This window comes from Capronia coronata, assembly GCF_000585585.1.
Source record: "Capronia coronata CBS 617.96 chromosome Unknown acBCG-supercont1.6, whole genome shotgun sequence".
NCBI classification, from domain to species: domain Eukaryota; kingdom Fungi; phylum Ascomycota; class Eurotiomycetes; order Chaetothyriales; family Herpotrichiellaceae; genus Capronia; species Capronia coronata.
In genome coordinates, this window is record NW_006912898.1 from 430987 (window position 1) to 456041 (window position 25055).

General features: G+C 52.2%; 7 protein-coding genes across 7 annotated transcripts; 4 read left to right on the forward strand and 3 right to left on the reverse strand.

The window, feature by feature from the left end:
• Positions 1 to 1109: 1109 nt before the first annotated feature.
• On the reverse strand, positions 1110 to 3292 carry A1O1_06831 (NCS1 family nucleobase:cation symporter-1; the record flags this gene model as incomplete). Its single annotated transcript, XM_007727708.1, has 8 exons — positions 1110 to 1397; positions 1540 to 1892; positions 1953 to 2230; positions 2284 to 2389; positions 2443 to 2662; positions 2714 to 2787; positions 2843 to 3082; positions 3136 to 3292. 8 exons carry the CDS (start codon positions 3290 to 3292, stop codon positions 1110 to 1112), a joined length of 1716 nt encoding a protein of 571 aa, XP_007725898.1.
• A 2180-nt stretch (positions 3293 to 5472) lies between these two features.
• On the reverse strand, positions 5473 to 6352 carry A1O1_06832 (uncharacterized protein; the record flags this gene model as incomplete). The annotated part of the gene is made up of 2 exons (XM_007727709.1): positions 5473 to 6224; positions 6304 to 6352. The coding sequence occupies 2 exons, from the start codon at positions 6350 to 6352 to the stop codon at positions 5473 to 5475; spliced, it is 801 nt and encodes a 266-aa protein (XP_007725899.1).
• Positions 6353 to 11988: 5636 nt separating this feature from the next.
• On the forward strand, positions 11989 to 13268 carry A1O1_06833 (guanine nucleotide-binding protein subunit alpha; the record flags this gene model as incomplete). The annotated part of the gene is made up of 5 exons (XM_007727710.1): positions 11989 to 12106; positions 12162 to 12504; positions 12562 to 12974; positions 13031 to 13174; positions 13225 to 13268. 5 exons carry the CDS (start codon positions 11989 to 11991, stop codon positions 13266 to 13268), a joined length of 1062 nt encoding a protein of 353 aa, XP_007725900.1.
• An 852-nt stretch (positions 13269 to 14120) lies between these two features.
• On the forward strand, positions 14121 to 15188 carry A1O1_06834 (uncharacterized protein; the record flags this gene model as incomplete). The annotated part of the gene is made up of 1 exon (XM_007727711.1): positions 14121 to 15188. The coding sequence occupies one exon, from the start codon at positions 14121 to 14123 to the stop codon at positions 15186 to 15188; it is 1068 nt and encodes a 355-aa protein (XP_007725901.1).
• A 610-nt stretch (positions 15189 to 15798) lies between these two features.
• A1O1_06835 (uncharacterized protein) lies at positions 15799 to 16403 on the forward strand (the record flags this gene model as incomplete). The annotated part of the gene is made up of 2 exons (XM_007727712.1): positions 15799 to 15903; positions 15966 to 16403. 2 exons carry the CDS (start codon positions 15799 to 15801, stop codon positions 16401 to 16403), a joined length of 543 nt encoding a protein of 180 aa, XP_007725902.1.
• A 350-nt stretch (positions 16404 to 16753) lies between these two features.
• Positions 16754 to 18836, forward strand: A1O1_06836 (uncharacterized protein; the record flags this gene model as incomplete). Its single annotated transcript, XM_007727713.1, has 4 exons — positions 16754 to 16807; positions 16860 to 16947; positions 17006 to 17244; positions 17307 to 18836. 4 exons carry the CDS (start codon positions 16754 to 16756, stop codon positions 18834 to 18836), a joined length of 1911 nt encoding a protein of 636 aa, XP_007725903.1.
• Positions 18837 to 19462: 626 nt separating this feature from the next.
• A1O1_06837 (uncharacterized protein) lies at positions 19463 to 23413 on the reverse strand (the record flags this gene model as incomplete). Its single annotated transcript, XM_007727714.1, has 1 exon — positions 19463 to 23413. The coding sequence occupies one exon, from the start codon at positions 23411 to 23413 to the stop codon at positions 19463 to 19465; it is 3951 nt and encodes a 1316-aa protein (XP_007725904.1).
• Between the last annotated feature and the right edge of the window lie 1642 nt (positions 23414 to 25055).

The following is a 25055-nucleotide window of genomic DNA, read 5'->3' on the forward strand; positions in this document are numbered from 1 at the left end:
GATAGAGGTGGTGATAGAGGTGGTGATAGAGGTGGTGATAGAGGTGGTGATAGAGGTGGTGATAGAGGTGGTGATAGAGGTGGTGATAGAGGTGGAGGTGGTCATGGAGGTGGTCATGGAGGTGGTCATGGTTGGATCGAATAGATATAAAGATAGATGGTGGGAAAGAATCATATGAACGAACCTCTTGACGTGGTTGGTTGTAACCACATTCAGGTTCAGGTTGCCTTTTGCTCACTTGCAGTTTCATTTGCTTTGCTCGGCGTGACATGAAATGTCAGGAAGAAGGTAAAAGGAGGTGTCTGAGGTAAAGTAGCCTGCCTATTGTCTATCAAGAATACTCCTGTGTAGGTACTCCTTGTGTAGGAGGGTATAGATCGGTTCCTACTCTGTTCCCGGACGGATCCTGGGCCCTCAGTAGAAGTGAGATTTTGAACAAGGAGAAGGGAGAAGGAGGGGACTAGAGTAGAGTAGAATTGAACGGATAGATGGACTGAAGAAGGGTCACGTTCATGTTCTATTCCGTCAGGGGCTCCTGTTGACATGAGAGAGAGACAGGTCTGAAGCAGGCTTCGAGGGATGGTTGAAGGTGGAAAAAGGAGTGTTTCTGTTTCTGATAACCGGCTTGATGGACTTGCCATAGTAGCCATGTAGCCGATGAATGGACATGTACTACCTACCCAGGTACTAGTATGGCAGGGATAATTGGCAGCATGGAGAAGGGAACTTGAAATCAAACATCATTGCCCAAGTCGCAGGTTGGTTGATGCTAGAGACAAAGAGTTCCTAAGGCCACCTCACCTGCTTGTCGTGTCATGCATCGAAAACTGTGATACTGCATCGAAAATTGTAAGACTACTTGTGAGGCTCGGTTTCGAGCGACAGCTGAGCCAACATTCAACGTTCGAATACACTTTTGGATTGGATAGGTATGTATGTATGTATGTATGTATACACGTTACCTAAAGTAATGTAAACCAAGTCTGCTTAAGCAGTACCGTCATCGTCTTCATCTTCATCTTCTGGTGTAATTGTTGCATATATAGATAGTGTCGAAGGTTGATCCACCACAGCACTCAACAAGATCGAACGATCTGCTGGCAGAACATTCAAAAAGTGGTCTCCCGCGTCTTGTCGTCGTACACGGTCGTCTTCTCATCCCCGTGCATGGGCTGTTTACCGAGCGCATCTGTCCCCGTCGATCGTTCCTCGTCGTAGCCTTCGCCTTCGGTATAGACGACGGAAAACTGGCGGTCGGCGGCGTCGGGCTTCTCGCACCACACGCTGCTGGTGGCGGGGACGGGCTTCCACCAGCACAGGAGATAGTAGACGGCCATGGCGACGAGCAGGCCGCAAAAGAAGTTGAAGCGGTAGATGTAGACTGCGCCCATTGGCATCTAGATTCAGATTGTTAGCATCATGAATTCATACATAACATGGTCGATCACCAGAGTGGATATGGCCCCAATGCGTCTGAAATCCGTATCTGCTCTCCACTGCACACAAACAGGGATTCGCAATTTGCAGTTTTAAACTTACACGGCCCTCGGTTCCAATGGCGTCCACGAAACCCACGACGTTGATCAATATGCCGCAGATATAGGCGACGTATCCTCTCCAGGACCATCCCATCCAATAGAAGTACGGAGAGGACTTCTGAGCGGAGTAGAGTCCCTTCAAATCAAGGTACCCTTTGCGAACGAAGTAATAATCGCAGAGAATCACGCCGGCGATGGACGATAGGAAGACGGAATACGCCGATAGATATGTCGTGAAATTGTTGGATGAGCTGAGCAGATTCCACGGACACATGCAAAGCCCGATGATGGCGCAAATATACCCTCCGCGACGGATATTGAGGTAGCGCGGGAAGAGAGCCGTCATATCGGTACCTATCAGAAAGATGTCAGTCGGACGGACTTCCGGTGCTGGTCGAGGCTTAAAAAACATACCCGCCGACACGCTGTTTGCTGCGATATTGGTCCCCAATTGAGCCAGAACAAAGGCAGCGGCAATGACAAAAACACCAAACCGTTCGGCTCCCGTGGCATCGTCTAGGAGGAATTGGGAGAGGAGGTCTAGAGGATTCCAAATGGCGGTGCCGTAGATCACCATCGACGAGGAGGACACAATGATGCCGATAAAGGAGGTAATCGCGAACCCGATGGGAATCGTGAAGAGTTGCGACCACAACGCAGCCTTAGGTCTGTTGGCGAACCGGGTGAAATCACTACAGCATGTCAGTATGAACAGGCGACTCTTGCTCTCCAATACTCCACCTACGCATCGTTGACGATGAGTGTTGCGAAGTTGGCAATCGCGCTCATTATGCCTGAGATCCATCCCCAAGCCAAAGCAGATCCTGAAGCCGTTGCTGGCTGGTGAACGACTTCAAGAGTATTAGGTTCGGTGACAACAAAGACGTGGCTCGTAGGTACTTACTCGGCCCGATACCATTGGCTTTTGCAATTGCCCAGCCGAAGAAGGCTATACCGGCACAAGGTACAAAGTAAGCCTTGACGGTGAAGAGATGTCGAATCTTATGGACTGGGAACCAGATTGCCGGCAGAGAGCCCACCCAGAAGATAAAGAAACCGACGAAATCTCTTGTGTTGGTGCCCGAGCTGGGGATACCGTTGTGCAGGGTGTAAAATGAAGGCCACTACAGCTTGTTGTCAATAAGGACACTTCCCAAACATAGCATGGCACTCACAATGGATCTGATCATCAGGGTCACACATTCACCACCGATCCAGGCTTGAACGCCGTACCATACGCAGGCCATTCCTGAAAGCAATGATGAGCCATGGGTGCTTCAAACATATATCAGGCCGTCACCTACCTGCACGATTAAAGACGGGCCACAGAGAACCCCAGATCCCAAAAGAAGCACGAGACATGACCGGAAACGAGATATGGTACACAGCACCGATGCGACCGGTCAGGCAGACGAAGACAGCAGCGATGAAGTAGCCGATCCACACACAAAGCCATGCGTGCCACCATGCAAGACCACCGCCTGTGATGCTGGACGAAGCAATCATCCATGTGTTGATATTGAAAGAGTCGGCAACCCAGAAACCTGACGGCCATGAGCAATGCCATGATCGAAATGTGGTCTAGAGCTTCACTCACCCACAAAGTTCCATGGTCCCCACTGACGACGTTCAGGTTCGACGGGTTTCAAATCCTGGTTCGTCAACATCAACTGTGCACTCGTAAGGCCGGGCTCGGACTCCGTGGCCAGCTTGGACAGCAATTTTGAAGCCTTGGAACTTCTGAACATCGCCATGGCGCACGAAAACTGTTGTTGTATATGAGTGGGTAAGAAGAAGAAAATCCGACGGACAGCAATGCCACTCAGACTATCCTCACAGAGAGCGTTGTCAAGTGAGGATCGCACGACAGGCGAAACCGACTGAGAAAGTAATGGTTCGGAGTCTTCCCAAGAGGATGGTCCAGGTAAATGGGCGGAAGAGGACGCAATGGTATCTAATTCTATGTCTGAGTCGTGGGCCGGCGAGAGCATCGAAGGGTTTTAAGTCGAATATGTGCCAAAAGCAAAAACCTCCCATTCACGCCGTCGTCTGTAGGGACGCAAGCGGCTTGATGTCACACCCTGTCAAGGTGGGCCAAGGCAGCAGCCGTTATCAGCAAAGCAGCGCAGGGGTCATAAGGCTAGGTTGAAGCGAATAGACGACTGGGAGTGGGGAGCAATGCTCGACATCCAAGCGAAAAGGGACCGGACAAAGACGAGCGCGCAGAACGAAAGGATGGGCGGTGGAAGTTTGGAGAGGACAGCGCCACGCCGGCAACCGCAGAGAGGGCACAACTGTCGCCGACTCTCGAATTCAGGCCAAGCGATAGGAAAGGGATTGCGAATAATGGTCCACCGTCGGTCTCGTGGCTCGCGTGAGGTTGAAGTTTCTTCAGAAAGACGACCCATGGCTGGGTCTTTGGCCTGGGGATGTTTCTCCACACTTTGAGGGTGTACCGTTGAGAACCCTGCACGGCCTCCGTCATATCTCGCAGATTTTGTCCGTTTGTACCACTGGGAGCACCAACCCAACGTCGATCAGACTTTGCATGGTTCTTGTAAAGGCCGCGACTAATGGTCGCCGTCGAGAGCCGTCTGGAAGGGATTTTTCTACACTGTACACTTTCTTCTGGCTTCGTCGCATCTGTGGTAGCCACGCCAAACCAATTTTACGCTGGAGTGCGATTGTCCGTGCCGCGACCGGCGTCCAGGCTAGAATCCAACATATTGCATTGAGACCCGCAAGGATTGGAAGATAGGAAAGCTGACATCTGGAGAACAGCAAAAGAAAGCAACATCATGATAACGAGCTGGATGATCGATGGTGTTTGGCTGAACTGCGAGGCCAGGGATGAAGTTGACCTGATATGACTCGATGAAATCGAGTAAAATGCAATTCCCAAGACTGCCAAGGAGATGTCAGCCCTTTTCGGCAGCAACAAGCGCCGCCCTGTTCTCAACCCCCACGATTTTGTGGATACTATAAAGCAGCGTTTTGACTGCTATTTTCGGCCATTATCCACTCTCTAACCTCAACTCTTCCTCTCAACCCTCACCGGTCTATGTCGTGTTCGCAAAAGAAAAGAACGAGAAACCAAAGAATCCACGATCTAGGATCGTACTTGGACTCTTCACGAAGGAGTATGGTGCTGGAGACGAGCTGGACCGAGTCCAAGCCTTTCCTTATCTCTTCTTGCACTTCAAGTCTTCCAAGATCTCCCTTGCCCAGCAAACTCAAACTCGCTGAGCATCTTTTCCTGGTCATCCTGCTGGGGGATAGATAAGCCGGTGAATCTGCAGTAGCAGACGAGCCGATGACCTGATGAGCAATATAGCCACGACACGTGAATGCAACTAGCAGTCCCAGAGCTAACATTCCTGAGTCAACGAGGCTTGCCATCCCAAGCCACCTTCTTCTCATCCCTAGGTGTGATAGTTTAACCGCGAGAAGATGGCGTGCGCCGTGGAATCGCGGTCTTGTGCTTCGGTCAGTGAATATCGCAATTGGTTACGCCAAGTCAGTGTCAGGCGGTGGTCGAAGTGGATTGGTGCAGAATCGTGACTTGATCAAGGACCGGAGAAGACTTGTGTCAGCGTCCTGGCCCAACTGCATCGACTAGCCATAATCGATGCAAATCCTGTGCACTTGGGAGGCCTCAGTGCCTGATGATGGCTGCCGCTCTGCTGAACTGCCTTAGTGAAGCATGCTGCCGTCGCTCTGTGACAAGTTCGAGTCTCCCGTCCGTCTTCCCGTGTGTCGAGATTATCCACCGAGCTCGTTTTTGCTGCTTCTCCTAGCTAATATATGGACGTGCACTATGTAGTTCCGTTGACTCGTTCTCGTGCAACCTGATAGACAGAGTATCGTTGCCATCGCATACCTCAGCAGACAACACAAGTATGTCGCGTATTGGCTCCCAACGATCGCTTTGATATCAATGGCAAAGCCACCTGAGAAGCCTGTCAATGAGCCGCGGAAGAAACTTCTTGACCAGCTTTTCCACTTGATCAGTCTGGCCCTGTCCATGACCTTGTTGGTGTTGTTGCTGCTGATGAGGCCGCGAAGGATGCTGTTGATACGACTGTTGATGCCCGTAACCCTGTTGTTGCTGATGGCCGGCCATGCCTGAATATGTTTGCGGTTGTTGCTGTGATTGATATCCCGCCCAATTATTCGCATTCTGCATATCTACAGCACCACCGGTCAAGTCAACATAGATTCTGCCCTCGTTCGGTTCGGTGCGATACTGCAGCCCCAGCTCCTGACAGACTTGTTCGACCCGAGGCTTGAGTTTCTGGACATGTCCAGTACTATGGTTCCCTTTGCCCACGATGACATGGAGATGTTTGTCGCCGTGCGCTCGAGCATACCGGATCCGCTCTTCCAGGATGTCTTCGGCTTCCTCGACAAATTGGCCGTGCAGATCGATCGTGTCGGCGGGGACTCTTCCGGGAGCATTGTTTTCTCGAAAGATGAATTCCGATGCTTGTCTGTTGTACTCTTCCATCTTGCGACCATGGGCCTTGGCCTCTTCCGACAGCGCATGTGCTGCCGCGCCATCACCGCGTTGGTATGCTTCTTGGGAGCGGGCGGAGCAGGAGGCGCGTTTGGCTGCTTCTTGTCTGGCGAGGTCCCGGAGTCGGTCGTATTCTCGTTCAGCTGCTTCGGATTGGCTGTGGTTGAATGCTAAAGGAAAGAGTGGTGAGCCACAAGCCACCAGATTGGAAACAAATAATATAGCGATCTGAGAGAGGTTTAAGCTCACGTTTTGTGCCTATTCGCGTCGCATGGCGGGTCGACATTTCGTAGGACATGTTTGCGGCTGCTCTTAAGCGCTAGCTGAGGTCGTAGTGTTGAGACGGCCGGATTGACCAGAACAACACGCGTGTGCTTGGAAATGGAGGAGCAAGCAGACAATAGATCTGGAACACGGACGCCGTGACCGTCGGTGTACACCTACCAGGTACCTTAGTAGGTAGGTAGGTACTGAAGTAGGTACTGAAGACGTGGTACAAATCCCAAGCGACTAAAGGAAGATGCGCGATCGGATTGGGCGAGATCCCCGCAAAATTGAGCAATCGTCTGACAGAAGAAGTGTGGAGAATTACACCGGGGACGAGCCTTGATCCGAAATAACAATCTGTCAGACAGCGTCATTTGCAAGCTCTCTACCTCCACTGCATCTCAGGGAAGGCCTGGAGGGTCGATGTACTATCTACCTACCTCTTCAACGTGAGAAGAGAAAGCTAAGGGCAACCCTGGAACGTTTGAAGTACAAGACCATCTTCTTCTCTCTGAGAATGCTGATTGAAATATAGGGTAGGCCAGTCCGCCCATATAATGGCAAACATTACTCCCCATGGAGCTGCCCCTATTTCCTTCCTAGTATCGCCAATTGGCGATAGCTTGACGATATCGTGATGAGGATGACTACGGCCTACTGTGACCCGAGACGGCTTCAACCTCCAGTCACATATTATTCTCGCCGTCAGAGACCAAACAAACTGTTCTCATAGCAGTTGGCCAGCTCTCTCAATGCCCACCCCATTCGCGGCGTCACCCCCCCAGACCCAAGTATCGTCATGCAACCCAGCCCAATGTCGAGCCAGCTTGGCTGCCAGACCGCCGGAAGCCTGGTCCCCCGTCTCGTCATCCAATCCCGTGAAGAGATCGCGAATGCTCTGCATGGTGTGTGCCCCGCTCACTGACGGTCCCACTGTGCCCTTGACGAGTCTCCAGTTCTATCGCATCGACCCATTTTGGCACAAGCAGAGTTGAAGACATGTCAGTTAAGAGATCAAAGAAGAACAGAAGCTGTTACTTACCAGCTTCCCAGCCTGCAAGGGCGTGCCCTAGGGCCCAGGTCAAGGCTGCCGTCTTCCTGGTCAGCAGAGTGCCAGACCTGTACGCTATCAACAGCCTGGTAGATTGGACATGCTGGAGATATTGCGTGGTGTTAAATATGCATAGGCGGGACCAATGTTAGAAATGCTGGAATTTCAGGGTAGAAGCACAGGAGCGGTCTTGGCTTACATGCCTGGATTGGGCTGAGGACATGAAAGTCCCTCACAGAAAGGCTGGTGGGCAATTGGTCCCATCAGGGTCCATTGCATTGGCAGGCCGAGAAAAGAGCACAAGGCGCTCATGCCTTCAGGTAAGGTTGGGCCAACGGGCCACTGAGTCGGCTGCAAGCTTTTCGCCGGCATGGATCACATCCACCAGGGCACTTCAAGTTCTTAGAAGGCTAGTACGCAGGTCCTCTAGCTGAATTGCACCTAGGGCAGCCACTGCTTCACCAGACGACATTATGCTTGCTGTGCGAAGGTTGATGAGGATGCCAGATTAGGCAATTGTGAATGACTCCACATAGAAGTATGCGCAAGGCTGAGGTGGGGTTGTTGCAGTTTCCCTCTATGGAGGAAGCATCAACTCATCCAGGTAACGAGGCAGCAGGGATCTTAAGCAGCGCCTACCATGGGTGACATACCATCTCCATGTACAGCTATGATTCGTGTGGCCGACTCCAGACATCAGGATGTGGCGAGGTGTGTGTATGTGGGTACATTGAGCTGCAAATGTCTGTAACATGTGAACATGGAAGTCCGTAGTCCGCATTCCGCAGTGCGGCTTTCGCTGATACTTAAGCGCCAGCGTCCTTTCGGAGGTCTGGGCTCTCTTCTCTTTCTGGAGATGAGGCTGAAGACTGGGCTCAACGAGCACAGGCACGTTGACTCGACCTGCCATGGCTGCAAAGCCAGATGTAGGGGCATATCGCACCTCTGGACATGTCAACATGCCACAGTGATGTCGACAAGGACATGTCTTACCGGCACTCTCCCTTCGGGGTCTAAAAGCGTCGAGTTGAACGTTATAAAAACAGTTGTGCCCTTCAATGCTCTTCAGATCAAAATCGGCTGCAAATTGCAGACGCTGGATCGATATATTAATAGTATTTTGAGGCTGCCTTGAGGACGTCGGGCTAGTCAGATATCTCCATGCACATCCAACTTGAAATGAAACGATCCAATGGCATATGGATCGACGATCTGGTTGCTATCAATCCACTGTTTGACAGCACAATGAGGGAAGCTGGGCGCGGCAAGCTAGTCGAAAGCGGCTTTGTGCAGGGGAGGATGAGGTCGTCGCCGCCCGTCTGCACGAGTACATCAGCTTTGCATGGATATGGACCTTCCAGGTACCAGATATGACAGCCAACAATATGAGCCGTGGGTACCAAGGCAAGGTGCGTTGTGAGAGGTGCCTCGAGGGCATTGGTTGGTAAGGGCACACCGTGACGATCATACACCTAACTTGAAGCAGCTTTCAGCCGTGCCGCGCAGATATTTCCATTGCAGGCGGCAGTATGTCCATTTTAAGACAGTGGCACCTCGATTTGCAGCTGAGATGGCGTTGAACCGATGCAATCAGACCGGATGTCGACGTCAATGCCGGCGGTGAGTGAACGACCCAGAACACCATAGCAAGCAGGTCAGGATGTGAGTTACTGAGCTGCTACAGCTCGGTTTGATTTGACAGGTTGCACGGCATGCAGGTTGGTGGCGCTTTTGATCTCCCAATACAGAACATCGCAATTCTTTCGACTGCCAGGGAGCGAATAGACGGGCGGCTGGAAGAGCAAGGTTGGAGGCGGTACTCGCTGCCACTTGTCACAGAACACCTTGGGAGACTTCCAGACCGTTTAACCAGTAAAAGGGCCCCCGAGGCTTGGAAAGTTTGCAGTGTAATGCCTAGGTAGGTACCTACCTAGGTATTAGGGAGCCTCCCTTCAGCCCGGCAAAGTGGATTGATCTGCCCCAGACCCGGTCCCTCACACCATCCCCTGCGCGGGAATGTAGAAGAAATTGGCGGTTGTGCACCAGAAAATTTAATAGTGTCTGAAGCTTGAAGGACGCATGAAACGCAGCACGTCGCCCTCAGTGTGGACTCGAGATGTGGGTATGGACAGAATAGCTTCCAGGTCCGAGGTGCTGTCTGTGCACTCGTCGTACTACTTACTGGGTACTCAGGCGTGATCGACGCCCCGACGGCTGTCACCAGGTCGATTCCGCGGATCTGGTACTGACATGGAGATGCAGGTCTTACTTCCAGGCTCTGAAGTCTCCGAGAGCACATCTACGGGTGACAATGATATGATACCTTCCAATGTTATTATATCTATATTGGACATCTCTCGCTGCATGGCCAACAACGGCCATCCTAATAGCGGTGATGGTGGTGATTGCCGCGGCTGTTACTGCCTGTAAGCTACCACACAAAACTGGGGTTTCATTTACGCAGCACAGGGCGTCGTCGGGTCATCAAGCACGAAACATAACGATGCCCAGCCTGATGCAAACTGTATGGGCAAGATCACGCAACGGTGGGCGAGCCTGGACTGACAGCCTGTTATACGCCCTCTTAGAACTCCCAGAACAATTTTAAACCTGTCTCGCCATCGGTTCGCTTGAAGGCGCCGTTGATGATGGCCTGCATATCGGTACAGGGGCGTTGGATGCAGAATGTTTCTTCAACCATCGGAAGCATGACAGAGGCCGGACGGCCTGCAATTTCAAGGGGTTGGCGGATGCACTAGATCGCTTGAGAAGGTTCATCCAACTCCCGATCAGCAGGTACAAAGCCTTGTCGTCGCTGGCCTCAATGGTCTGGCCCAGGGCATTCAATTTCGGAAGCCAGACCATAATTGTGTACAAGGCTCCAGTAGATTTTGTAACGGGCAATCCATCAATTCTGCCAGCTATTTATAAAGAGATTCGGCCCAACTCTCGACGCAATCATGTTTGAAGCGACCAATTCTTTCGTCTGAAGTCAGAAGGGGCTTTGGCGGAGTCTCCAAGCTGGCCCCTGCGCCAGTACCGGTGCTAAGTACTAGGAGCGGGATAGCCTCGTAGGTGCCACCAAGTGGGCAATCCGAGGGTGTCAAGACCCAGAACCAAGTCCCTCGACAGGGGTCGAGGATGAAATAGTAGGTACGGATGTCAAGTCGACCAGTAGAGGTTCTTTTTCAAGTGATGGCGTAGGAGCTCTAGGGAGGGGCTTCATGCTTGACAAGGCCGCAGTCCAATGATAAATGGTTCAAGACAGGCGACGGCGGAGGCGGTGGAGGGATGCTTCGGGATCGACTTGATAAGTGAGAGATGAGGAAGACGAACGTAACTCCGTCCCTGGCTACTCCTACGACCACCCAATCTGTCAGTGTTACCACAGCGGAAGGGAAAAAAGGCGACGTGCATCTCACACAGCGAAAAGGCCATTGCTCTGTAAAGCTAATCACTCACTCTTCTGATCGCAGGGACCAATTTGGGATCAGGGCCATGTCCCGGCTTCAAGTGAGCTTCGGGCAACTAGTCAAGGGAGGAGAAAGGAAGAGGAGTCAAACGCTCTACCTGAATCGGCGACACCTTAAGCAGATGAGCCGTCTTTCAAAGGGGATTAGGCACTTCTTCCGACAAACCCCAGTGCAGGTGAGGGCTAGAGGGCGGCGGTACTAAGCGTCCTTCAGTTTAGCTGGCCCGCACTAAGCAAACGCTATAGGTCACCCGTAAACCTGAACCTGGACCTGCCAACTTGGGTCCAACTTGGACGTGAACCGGATCTATCTCTAGGTACCCGGCCCTTATACCTAACCTAGACACTTAGCCTCCTAGCCACCCACTACGGTATCGTGTCTCCCGCCGTGCACCCACTCCCGTCATTTTTGTGGCCACTCCCTGCAAAACTGCGCCTGTCCTACTTGGGCTACTACACTAACACCCTGGCACAGTATTGCACAACTAGACTCAAGACAGCATGCTCTTCGATTGATTCCTCGACTCTCCTGCCTCGCTGGGTTGGCCTGCCGCCATCCATTATTGTCTCGTCCTTCATTCATCGTTTCGTCCCCATTTCTATTCCATCCGGCCATCAGCGACTTCTAGTCGTTACCTATTCCTCGCAGTCGCAGTGTGCAGTGCAGTGCAGTGCCGTGCACGGTGGACGGGGCTCATACGACAAAAGGAAAGAAAGAGAGCACCGACCTCCCATCGACATTCTGTGCCCTGACACTGGCAACCGCCCTGTCGCTCGCGCCGTCCAGCTCACTGATCGACGCCAATTCTGCCGCATTTCGCTCTCTCCCGTGCCGATCTTCTCGGATTCCCTATCACCGCCAGCCTCACCTTCCTCTGGTTCACCTGCGGGTTCACTCTTCCCGCTACAAACGTTTTGTAGCCATCCTGTGGCACCAGATTTCGGACGCAGGTGAGCATTATACACACTCCCGCACGTCACTACAGATCGGTTTGCGATTACAGCAAAACGGATACCTATCATATCATTGTCTGCCATTGCTGCATGCTGACTTCGTGCAAGCTCTGGTTGCAGGCTCGTGGCTCCCAGCCCTGAATCGAGACTCGAGACCTTTCCTCGAAGGGCAACACGGTGACCGGCAGCCATGGGGTGCGGTGCGAGCAAAGAAGACACCGCCGGCAAGGCAAGGAATGATGAAATTGAAAATCAACTCAAGAGGGACAAGATGGCCCAGCGGAATGAGATCAAGATGCTCCTGCTTGGTACGTACAGACCATTATATGCGACGTGATAATCAACTCTTAACATCATGTACAGGCGCTGGTGAATCAGGGAAATCTACGATCCTCAAACAGATGAAACTCATTCATGAGGGAGGTTATTCACGAGACGAGCGCGAATCCTTCAAGGAAATCATCTTCTCCAACACGGTTCAATCCATGCGCGTTATACTAGAGGCCATGGAATCCCTCGAACTACCTCTCGATGACCCTCGAGCCGAATATCATGTCCAAACTATTTTCATGCAGCCTCCGCAGATCGAAGGCGACAGCCTCCCTCCCGAGGTTGGAGCCGCAATCAAGGCGCTGTGGCACGATGCAGGCGTACAAGAATGCTTCAAGCGGTCAAGAGAATACCAACTGAATGATTCGGCAAAATAGTAAGTTGCGCGAGGTTAGGACTAGATCTGATGGACAGTTTTTTGACCAACACCCAGCTATTTCGACTCCATCGACCGTATCGCAGCCCACGATTACCTACCCAACGATCAAGACGTCCTGCGGTCTCGAGTGAAGACTACTGGTATCACCGAGACGACATTCATCATCCAGGATCTCACCTATCGCATGTTTGATGTCGGCGGCCAACGGTCGGAACGGAAGAAATGGATTCACTGCTTCGAGAATGTCACCACCATCCTTTTCTTGGTTGCCATCTCCGAATACGACCAATTACTCTTCGAGGATGAGACGGTGAACCGGATGCAGGAAGCGCTGACCCTTTTCGACAGCATATGCAACTCCAGGTGGTTCATCAAGACCAGCATCATCTTGTTTTTGAACAAGATCGACAGATTCAAGGAGAAGCTTCCCGTCAGTCCGATGCAGAATTACTTCCCAGATTATGAAGGTTGGTCCCACCGTCAACATGGCCCGGTTGGAGAGTTTCTGCTCACTTTTTTTCAGGCGGTCCCGATTACGCTGCGGCGTGTGACTACATTCTGAACAGATTCGTGTCGCTCAATCAAGCTGAGACGAAGCAAATCTACACGCACTTCACTTGCGCCACGGATACCACTCAAATACGATTCGTCATGGGAGCGGTTAACGGTACGTTGGCTGGTATTGTGTTCTTACTGTTCCAGCTGACGTCGATCTAGATATCATCATCCAAGAAAACCTTCGAATGTGCGGGCTCATATGATGACAATAGGCATGAGTCACACCTTATTATCGAATTGCAGTTGGCGTTGGTCCGCAACTGGTTTGTATGACCCAAGGACGATCAAGGATGGCTTGGGGGATGTTCTTGGAAGTGTTGACAAGCTCGCCTTCTACCGGTCGACTGTCCAGTTCGACTTGCCACCCCTTTCCGACTTCTAAGCATGGTGTATATCCTAATGCCCTGTCCACCGAAGATTCCACCGGATCCTCTTTGGCAGTGAATTATTCCACTTGACCCCCAGGCAGACGTCCGGCGGATCCCCAGGTTGGGTTAAGGCACCTATTTGTGTGCGGTGACCGGCGTCTCGTCAGCGTGCAACCAAGGTCAACATTCATCTTCCTTGAAACTCACAGGCTTGAAATGAAATGGAGCGTTCATCACAGGTTTTCACGGTTGGGCTATGAAGGAGGCGTTGTCGAGTTTAGAGATTTCGGGGAAAAGAGAAATTAGCCTTTGGTGTACATCATTCTCCCGAGCAGACATAGGTACCACGACTGTAAAGCTGTCGACTGTGGTCATCAGATTTATGTTTCAGAGCTGAGCATTTCAATGCATTGAGCGTTGTCGCCAGAGTTGTAAAGGACGGGAGCCAAAAGTACATACCTACTACTAGTATACCTACGTAGTACCTGGCACTTGCGCGTTTGTCCCTGCCAAGGTTTGGTTTAACCGCGAGAACTTAAGTTGGTTGAGCGGCCAAGCGTGAACCCACATGTGTAGTTCTGGGGGTGCAACTCCGCATCTGGCGCCAGCGGGCTTTCAGACCACATCTCCATCGACCGTTCGTTGAAAGCCTCAAACGACGGCCGCTTGGGTGAAGCCCGCCTGATCATGTCTTTGACTTCTGCTCTACGTCCGGTTGGACTACCGTTCGGGGCGGGTACAAAACGAGACCAGATTTTAGGCGACAATCAACAGACACGGCTCTTTCGACATGAAGTGGACTATCTCAATCTGCACCGGACACTCGTGCGATTCCAGCACCTCATCCTCCTGACCCCTTCTCCCTCCGATGATGGCAGCTTGAGTGGTTTGCAAAGACAGATACAGGCCGAACTGCGGTCACCACTTCCTTACCATCGCAACAAATGGCTGCACAATATCGAAGGCGCCCGAACGCTGCTGTTGCAACTGGAGCGGCGGGCGCAAGGGATTCGAGTACAGAGGGCAAAATACGAAGCCGTCAAGGATCTCGCGGAGAAGAGAGCGGTTATTAAGAAATTGAGACACCGGATAGAGGAAATTGGACGGGAGGTGGAATCGATGGGCTCCGAAACCCTGCGGCCGCTCACGAGCGACGAGGACGGCGATACACTCTACGACGTGCTGCGACAACAATCGCTACAGACTGATGTTAGTATGACAGCTGAGGAACATCAACAAGACGATATTTTGAAGGAGGGTCGACCTGTCACCCTGGTGGAAGAGGAGAATTCCATCACGGACGATGCCCCCAACATTAAAGATACGCGAGAAGAGCTGTTTACTTCTTCCGGAATCCGGCACAGAGGGAAGAACCAGCAAGACAAGTCATCCGCCCCTGGTGCCCATACAACTGGCTTCTCCAATCTCGAATCTACGGAGCGGACATTGCTGGATTCCTCTCGTGTTCAAGAAGACATTACGACTTCCTTGGTCAGGATGGCGGCACAGTTGAAGCAGCAAAGTCGAGCCATGCAGTTTTCCTTGGAGCAGGACAAGGGGATCCTGGGACGTGCAATTCAAGGCCTTGATATGAGTGTGAGCGGGATGGAGGCGGCCAGCAAAAACATGGCCTTCTTGCGACGCATGAGCGAGGAAGAGGGATTGTTTGGTCGATTGAAGTTATACGCCATGATCTTTGGAATGTGGATTGTGGCATTCTTGTTGGTGTTTGTGTGTCCGAAGCTCAGGTTTTAAGATATGGGTTATCCGTGACTGCTGTACGCAATGCAACGCAGCGCGGCCGTTGCTGTAGCCGTCGCCGTCGCCGCCGCACATGCAAACTCAGATATGGCGCAAGCGAGCTCCTGGGTGAAGCACGAGAGAAGACCTGATGCTGACGATCTTCACATGACGTGGCTCTGTTTGCGATGCTTGCGATGCTTGCGATGCCGAAGACAATCCGGCAATGGCCACGATCTGGATGCGTCAAGAGTGGACTCGAAATCGGAAGCACGATCTTATGAAATTTTAGCTGGGAACGGCGCTTGAGTTCGACGTCGACGTCGAACGCAGTCCTTTGGCGGCGCAGTTGGTGGACTCGCCCTCCCATCATCTCCAGCTGAAGTGCCAGTGACGTGTGTGCCCTATGACATCATAGGCTTCACGTGGTCTTTCTTTGTTTCTTTCGCAGATCACCGGGCTTGCATGTTGCCTGCTTCGCCTCACACGCAAGTATAAAGTTGTTGTCCCATCCCGGAACACTTTTCCTTTGCCAATATACAGCTCACACGAACACGAAGACCACTTATTACACCAATACTCAGCCGACGAATACCCGACTTCAAGATACTTTTCAACCACAATAATGTCTTCCAATGAAAGCCCATCCACCCTTAAGGCTGCCATTGACAGTGCAACCGGCTATGTTCAATCCGGCATTGCTGCTGTGACCGGAAACACCGCCGATCAGGTAAGTTGCGGACCAGACATCCACGGTCAACAACCAACCGACAGGACTAACATCTACGCCAGGCCAAAGCGGAAGAATACAAGAACAAAGGAGCAACCGAATCCGACCTCTCGCACTCTGCTGTGAAAGCAGGCCCGTTCGCTGTTAGCTCCACGGGCGTCCTTGCGAAAGACAACAGCGATCGGACGGAAGGACAATGGGATCAGACCATCGGCAGCACGAAGGAAGCCATCGGCAACCTTGTCGGCAGCGAAAATCTCAAGCAACAAGGCCGTGATCAGAACGCCCAGGGTCAAGCCAAGGAGGCCAAGGGCCAGCTCAGTGACTTAGGAAAGGGTGTCAGCGATCGTGTCCAGGGTGCGGTCGGTAGTGCCGTTTCTGGACTGACTGGCGATCGCGAGGAACAAGCCAAATACAATAACATCCACGATGAGGGAAAGACACGGCAGCGCGGAGTGGAAGTAGAATTGGACAAGCAGGCCTCTGCTGAGCGCAAGTAAAGGGGACTGCATCGGATTGTTCTGAAGATGGCTTGACGGGCGAGGACGGCTTGCTTCATCAGTCTTGGATGAATTGTTCAGTACCTTAGCATTATGATACCCCAGAGTTAGACTCGATGAATATGATGTGTTGCATCCATTCAAGTGAAAATTCTCGATAGCTTGTCTTATGGTTGGAGCAGGAGTGTGATGTTTCCGGTGTAAACGGTTTGTTGTCTGACTTGAGAGACTCTTAGACTCCAATCCCCCCATGCCAGTTCACGCACCAGCCTTGGCCAATTAGAGACCTGGCGCCTCAACTGCCTGCGATGCCCGAAAACAACTGACCTCAACCACCAAACGTTGCTTCAATGGCAGGAGTGCCACAAAAGACACTTGCCTGGCTGTACGATGTCTTGAAGCATGTAGGACGATGCCAGAGCCCTCCATAACCCACTGCCAGGCTAATCTGCGTAGGAATACCAACAACCGAATCGAACGTACTCGGACCTTGCCCATGTCCTGGCCCGCCATCCGGGGCTCACCCCGCGGACAGATGTGTACAGTACGTTGCGACCAGACAAAAGAGTGAAAAGACTGCTAGGGATTGACATGTTGCTTAGCATATGAGGACGGAGCGTCCGCACTCCTAGTCCACTTCAAAGGCACGATCCCCGTCAACTTCAGAGGGAATACGTATAGATTTCCGATCTCGTTATGGATCCCACATGCCCACCCATACGAGCCGCCCATCTGCTATGTGACGCCGACGGAGGACATGATGATAAGACCCGGGCAACATGTTGGGGGTGATGGGAAGATATACCATCCATATCTTGCGCACTGGAGGGAAACATGGGAGGTGAGTTTGCAGACATACAGATAGCAGCAGAAGACGGGATTCTGACGGAATGGTTCTTCAAGAGGTCAAATGTCGTGGACTTTCTGTCTATACTATCGGATGTCTTTGCAAAGGAGCCTCCTGTCATGTCACGGACACCTCAGCAGCAGCAGAGACCCGTTCAACCGACACCACCCCCTGTCCCGCCTCTGCCCAGGGAAATCCAGCAACACCAACCTCATCTGAACGTGCATGGCTCAAGTCCAACAGCACAGACAGGAGCTCCTCCACCACTGCCACCTCTCCCCAAACAACCAACTCAAGGTTATCCGCCGCAAAGTCCAACGAGTCCAGCATCGGCGTACCAACAACATGGGAGGTATGACGGTCCACCTCCTCTGCCACAGAGTTCCGGAGGGGCACCCTCGAGATCGCAGCAACCTTACGGCAATGGGACTGTGCAAAGGTCGGCAAGCGTCACGAATTATATGCCGCAACGAACCAGTAGTTTGAGACAATCAATCCCTCCGCAACAACAGCCGCAACCGTACGAACATCAGCCGCAGCCTCAACTGCCATATCGACATCAACCGCCACGGCCGGGGGAACCACAACAGTTTCCTCCTAATCAATTTCCACCGCACTTCCCAGGTCCATTGAGCTCGCCACCCGGTCAAGGCTATGATCAAGGGAGACCTCCAGCTGATCCATATGGACAGCGACAAGCGTCGTTGGAAGAACCTGCACCTCAGCACTATCCAGAGGGTCAACCACCAGTGGCACAACCCCATCCCCAACCACAACCACCACACGCCCATCCTCCGTATCAACAGCCGTACCAACGTCCGTACCAACGTCCTTACCAATATCCCTATCAACCTCCGTACCAACATCCTCAAACACAAACACAAACACAACCGCCATATCAACAACAGCAACAGCAATCACAACCCCAACCTTCTATCAAGCCCCCTCGACCACCTACACCCAATCTCCTAGACTCGCCATTCGACATCCCTCTCCCTTCGGCCACCGGAGCCCCCAACTCGTCACAAACAAGCAACATCCCGGCCCCACCGATCCCTCGCAACCCAGAAAAGGAAGCTCTCCTGACGCACCTCTCCCATCAAATCACGCAGTCACTACACTCCCAAATCGAGCAATCCAGCGCGGCACTTGGCCCATTATCCTCACAACATGCGGCCATGCAATCGACCCTACAGGCTCTCAGCGCGGAAATGAATGACCTCCAGGCCTTAAACGCGACAGTGTCGTCGAACATTTCGCTGCTGTCGACGTCGCTGGCCAAATCCGACGCCGTCATTTCCTCGGCCCGCAAACGCGCCCAGCAGAACGACGTGCCGCGCGTCGACGAGATGCTGGTCCCGCCGACCATCGTGGCCCGACAGCTCTACGACGCCGCATGTGAAGAGAGGGGGATCGAGGCGGCCATTCTGGCGCTACAGGAAGGGTTTGTGCGCGGGCGGATCGCGAGCGACGTGTGGGCTAGACGGACAAGAGATCTGGCTAGAGAGGAGTTCAAGCGCAGATGGATGGAGAGGAAGGTGGCCAAAGGCATGGGTTTGGATTTGTCGGTCTATGGCCAGGAATGAGGGTTGGAAAGCCATAAAACTGAATGAAATTGTACGGTGTATTCTGCACTCTATGGGGTTTGTATTCTGTATTCTGTGGTTTGTGGTCTGTAGGCTGTGACCTGTAGCTGTAATCTATGGAGACTGCAGCTTTGCACGCTTTGTAACTGCAATGTGTGTTCTACCATTCTCGAAGCCCATTCGTTTGATGCTGACGCCGATGATACACCCACCAGGAGTCTCGCCCCTATCAGGGCCATGTCTCGAAAGTACAAAGTTTCGGCATCCACTGCACGCACACCTTCCCTCTCAATTTGTGCTCGAGGGGGCAAAGACTTTCGCGACTTGATCTGGAGTGAGGTATTCGCTTCCGGGAACTTTTCCCATTTCGTAACAAAATAGGCCGAGCGAGGTGTTTGATCTGTTTGATCTGTTTGATCTGGATCTGGATGAGGACGTGGATGAGGCGGAGGAGGTTGATGTGGATGAAGTTGACGATGTGGGTGTGGATGACGATGAGGACGTGGATGAAGATGTTGATGAAGACAAGGATGAGAATGACACCTGTAGGTCCTAAGACCTCAAGTCAAACCAACATCAGAACCATCCATACTCGTCCGAAGTATTCCCTTCATTTCACAATCCCATCACAATCCCAAATCCGCAGCCGGCTCCGCAGTCACCCCAGCAAACTGAAACACCTCATCCAGATTCAACTCCGCGATCGCATCGACCCCGTTCTTCTCTAGGTCTTTCAAGAACCCGAATTCCTTGTCCCAGTCGATCGAGGACAGGTCGAGATCGCCGCTGGCGTTCATGTCGAAGTCTTCTAGCGCCGAGGGCCATACTTCCACGGACTCTGGGAGGTCGGTGTTGAAGGCGAATGGTTGTTGTTGTTGTTGTAGCTGTGTTGCTTCGGTCTGCTGCAGCTTCTGCTGCTGTTGGGTGGAGGAGTCTTGTGGGGTTGGATTCTTGTTGATGGTGATATTGGGATTGGTGTTGGTGTTCAAGTTGGGAGTATTGGCGGTGGTGTTCAAGTTGGGAGTAATGGTGGGATTGTTGTTCATCACATACTCAGTATCAGTATCAGGCGGAGAGGGAACAGTTGTGGCACTGGCTGTCGCAGTGGTAGCGGTGATGGATGCAGTATTACCATTACCATTGTTTATGCCATGGTAGCCGTCACTGTTGTTGTTAGTGCCGACAGTATTCGCGTTGTGGTCGCTGGTCTTGTCGCTGGTCTTGTCGCTGGTCTTGTCGCTGGTCTTGCTGATCTTGTCATTGTCCATAGCATTGATAGACGCAGTAACGGCAGCACCAGCTAGATTACCATAGCTGGGAATTGGTTTATTACCATGCACATTGCCAATCGGGTTCACTTGCATCTTCAAGTTCGGGTTGATGGACTTGTTCGTGTCCCGCGAGACGTCGGTAGCGAGAGTCAACCCTAGACCGATGGCCGAGCTTGCATGCTCTCCGGTACTGGTATGAGTATTGGTATGAGTGTTGGTATCGGTGTGAGTATGAGTATTGGCATGAGTAGTAGTATCGGTGTAAGTATCCATCAGCATGTCGATATCCAAGTCGATACCCAAGTCCAGGTCAAGGTCATGGTCCAGATTGTCTCGCTGAAACATATTCTCTATCGATTGGTCTTGCGCTGCATCAGCATTCACTTTCAGTGACTTGTCAAAATTGACAATGGGGGCATTGAGGCCGTCCAGCGTCGCGGCGGTAGTGGTTGCGAAATCGTCCAGGACTATCACATTGCTACCGAAGGTCATTCCATCCGAGGTCGAAGGGAGGGTGGTGAACAATTCAGGCTGGAATTGATTCTGATTCTGAACTTGGTTTGTGGCGTAGATTTCACAGAAGTCCTGGTCGTGGTCCTGATCCTGGTCCAGGTCCGCTGGGGGGTGGACATGTTGGGTTTGAGGCTCGTGCTCGTCCTGGCCTACATTCATATTCTGAGCCCAAGCGTAGCTTTGAGATGGAGATAGTACCGTTTCGTGGGATGCACTGGGGATGTTGTGTTGAGCTTGACCATGACCTTGAGCTTGACCATGACCTTGAGCTTGACCATGACCTTGAGCTTGACCATGACCGTGAGCTTGACCATGACCGTGAGCTTGGCCTTGACCGTGAGCTTGGCCTTGACCGTGAGCTTGAGCTTGAGCTCGGCCTCGGCGACCTTGAGTCTGCGACTGGACAGTCACGTAACGTGGCGACGGGGTAGGCGTCGATGCTTGTCTTATATGTCCAGCTCGCGGAGTGACATTAGCCTGCTGCTGCTGCGCGACTGAAAGACGTGGAGTCGATTGATGCTGTTGCAACATTGGAGTGCGTGGACCACGCAATGGTCGGGACGTCTGCATGCGAGGCTGTGCCAGCAACTGTGCTTGCTCTCCTCCATGAATTGGATTGTAACCATGAGTTTGAGTCTGATTCTGCAAAAAAGCATGACCGGGAGCCTGGGCATAGATGTGACCATGGAGCAGTTGATGTTCTGGGGAGTGGGTGTCATTTTGGTATTCGATCAAACCACGATTTTGTGGCTGAGCATGACACTGACCCTGATGCTGCATCATATCATGAGTATGGCCTTCAACAAAGACTTGACCTTGCATTGGATCATCGCTTGTGATCAGAGCATGACCTCGACCCTGCGCGGAACCATGAGGTTGAGCCTGTGCATGAGCTTGATCCATCGTTGATTGATTGACTGGGCCTCGAGCCTGATTTGAACGCTGTGGGCAACCTTGAACTTGAGCTTGACCGTAAGCCTGGCCGTGCAATGAATCAGGAGCCAGCTCTTGGGTATAGAATTGAGACTGCATTGACTGCATTGCACTTTGACTCTGAGACTGAGCTTGAGTCAGCACCTGACCTTGAGCTTGACCCGAGCCTCGACGACGACCTGGGCCTTGAACTGGTGAAATATGGGCCTGGCTTGATACTTGACGCCGACCTTGACCATGAGACGGAGCAGAGGCAAGTCTTTCTTTCAACATTCGTTGAAGCATTTGTCCGTACGACTCTGCACCAGCCTCGCCATCAACCGTGGGAGCCAATATGCCGGTGACAGGAGGAACGGGATACTCATAACCAGTCATCTGACACATCCTCGATGGTGGTGGTTCTTGATCCTGGTAGGTGCGGACTGTCCACTTGTAGTCTTGAGGGATGTCTGCTTGATTGAAATACTCGGTCAATTTAGTAAGGTTGTACTGTTGAGGCATGCGTATGATTTCGTAGTTTTGATTTTGCCGCGCAGCCACATTGGTAAGAACGCTTTCTGGGTCGACACTGGTGGTGGTTGACGTGGGCGAAGTGCGGGCTCTCTTTGCCGGTGGAAGGACTGGAGACGTCGGATCGTCGTTACTCATTGCCCACTGGCCGTTTGCCGCAAGACGAGTTGCTGGCATGTTCTGCTCAGTTGTGGACATTGCCGGGAGACCAGGCGAGGAGAATGAAGACACTCTGCCATTCGTAGCCTTGACCAGGGTAGGTCTTGCTTGGGATGCCGGTTGACGTGGGCCTTGTCGAGGGACAGGCGTAGGGGAGACATTGTTCATTGGACGAGGTTGCGGTTGCAGGTCTCTGGCTGGCATTTGGGGAGCTTGGAAATGGTGCAATACAGGCTGGATATCATGCTGAAGTCTCTCGGCAGCAGACGTGGGATGAAACGGACTACCCAGCGTCTTGAGACCTGGATGGCTCTGGCTGGTGGGTTGTTGAGAGGCCAGCGACGACTGCGGAAAGCCAGACGTGCGAGCATCAGGGCCTGACAGGCGACTAGCACGGCCGTTGTTGGTCTGTTCTCCCGACTTCGTATGTATTTGTCCATCTCTTGCAATTGTCTGAAATCGAGGGTGGACAGCCTCGTGTTGAAACGAACCAGAAATCTGCTGGCCGCCAAAATTGTTGATACCCTCGAATGCAGTGGCCTGACCGGGACTTTGGAAAGTGCTGTAGACATTATCTGCGCTTGTTGCTGTAACGATCGGTGGAGAGGAGTCCAGAGTGGCTGCGGTATTGGGGGAAGTGTTCGAGTTGTCTGCGGGACTGGAGGAAGAGAAAGCAGAGTCGGCTGCAACATCGGGGAAGAAGGTCGAGTCCAGCTCAGTGTTGCTGTTCAGGACGACTTGATTATTGGTCTGGTCCATGGGAGAGGATGAGGCTGCACCAGAGCTGTAGCCGGGGTTGTCGTTCACAGAATCGTCTTCGGCGATGGCAGATTGAAGCAGTCTAATGAATTCCTCTGTTTCTGCATCCGTGAAAACGTTGGACGCTTGACCGTTAGAAGGAGAGTCGAACAATGGCATTTCGACCTCGTTTCCCATGAGGTTCATGTTGTGAAGCTCGCTGACTTGTTTGTAGGGTGAGTCGGATACGGGTTGAGGCGGACCAATGTTGCCTTGCACAACGCTGCTCATGGCTGTAGAGTTCGCTGCCCATCCGTGGCCGTAGTTGACTGCTCCTTGAAGCGTGGCAGAAGCCTGTCCTGTAGCGGTAGAGCTCAGTGTGGTTGGCGAAGAAGAATAGCTGGCTTCATTCATGCCTGAGTGACGACGCTTTCTTCCCAAGGGAGAGCTCATCTTGTCAACGAAGCGCAAAGCGCAATGGGGTCAATCTTTGTGATATCTCTGCTGTTGCGATCGAAGAAGATCAGCTTGCAGGAGCAAAGACTGTAAGAAACCGAAGCGAGATCATAAAGTGGAAGGATGAGTAGGTGAGCAAACTGCGAGGTTTTTATGCGTTAGACTGAGTGCCATACTTTAACACTTCACTCGTCCCAGCGTTTGTCCGTCCGGTGTTAGGGAATATAGTGATTTGGCCAGCCACTCTCGCGGGTTTAGTGCATTGAACTGGCGCAATCCGGGGTGAAAATCGGCCACAGGACCAATGGGAGGGGTTGTAATTCTGATATTGCCAGTGTCGTGTTGGAAGGCAGTGAATGGGTTGCAACCAGCCTCGCCTTTTTGAGGTCACTTCGCAGCTGGAGTGCAACAGCATCTCGCCGGGTGTCAAGCCTGGAGCCAATTGACTCGGACAGAGTCACTCCAGAAGAGAGCAGTAGCCAGTATATGGCCATCGATATTCGAAGCCTTGAACCATCATCTGGTGCAGTTGCACTGGTTGTCGAGACATTCGGCCGCAGGAAGATGCTCTCCGGGAGCACGCTGGGTATGCAGAAGACTTCTTGCTGGAGGGCTCCCGAGGCGCTGGAATCGGCCCGTCATTCCGCACATGGGATCAGGCTTCCACCAAGAGAATGCATGTTTCGTCAGATAGGACTCCGTCTTGGCTGCGAAGAGCCTGGCATATGGCGCCCATCCTCCAGCGACAGAGGCACCGAGATGATGTGTTTTGTTCAGTATTGGTCAAAATATGTCCGTAGTATCAGACGAACGACCCTGGCTTGTGTATTATGAGCTCTCAAAGATCACGAGACTGTCGACACATCGAAGTCCTCAGGGTAAGATATTCGGTCGATTCTCCATTGAAGAAAGCCGCCTTCTATGATAGAAGCTCATCAGAAGGAATCTTGCTTCCATTTATCAATCGACCTGGACCAGAGCCGTCGTATCAAGAAGGCAGCCTAAGGGTCTGACTCGATTGCCGTGGAAAAATACCTACCTCCAGACCAAGCGATAGAGGCTCTCAGTTTATGAGGCTCGATGAGCGCCGAGCGAAGGGAGATGTTGAGGTAACCAGAGATTCCAAATAGAGAACATACCTCTACGCCATCCAGAGGAAATTCTGGAGCTGCGTACCCTGTCCAGTGACCGTCCACTGAAGGTTTGCTAAAGGGGAGGCTGATGTTTACTTTGTTCTGGCAAAGATCATTTGACAGCGGTATCTTCAATAGCGTTCATCAAAATCTCAGTCTCGGAATCTTGAGCGGCCACGGTATCTCGTCTGGGAATACCCTTCAACAAGGTCGTCTCACCTGGTATAAATACCCTTTCCCAAGGACATTTCACCAAGGATGTTCCGCAACAGGAATACCTCAATCCAGACCGTCCGCGACGACATCTCATCTTACCTGACATGCCTTCGAACAAGGACAGACAGTTCTACCCACCGACGCGGTCCGTACTCCCCCGAGCCGAGGCGGTCGATATCCCAGCGCTCAATGTTCCATTCCCACTCTCACACCCGTCCACCAACCCAGCAAACGCCAACTCAACAAATAGAGAGAGAGAGAGAGAGAGAGAGAGAGAGAGAGAGAGAGAG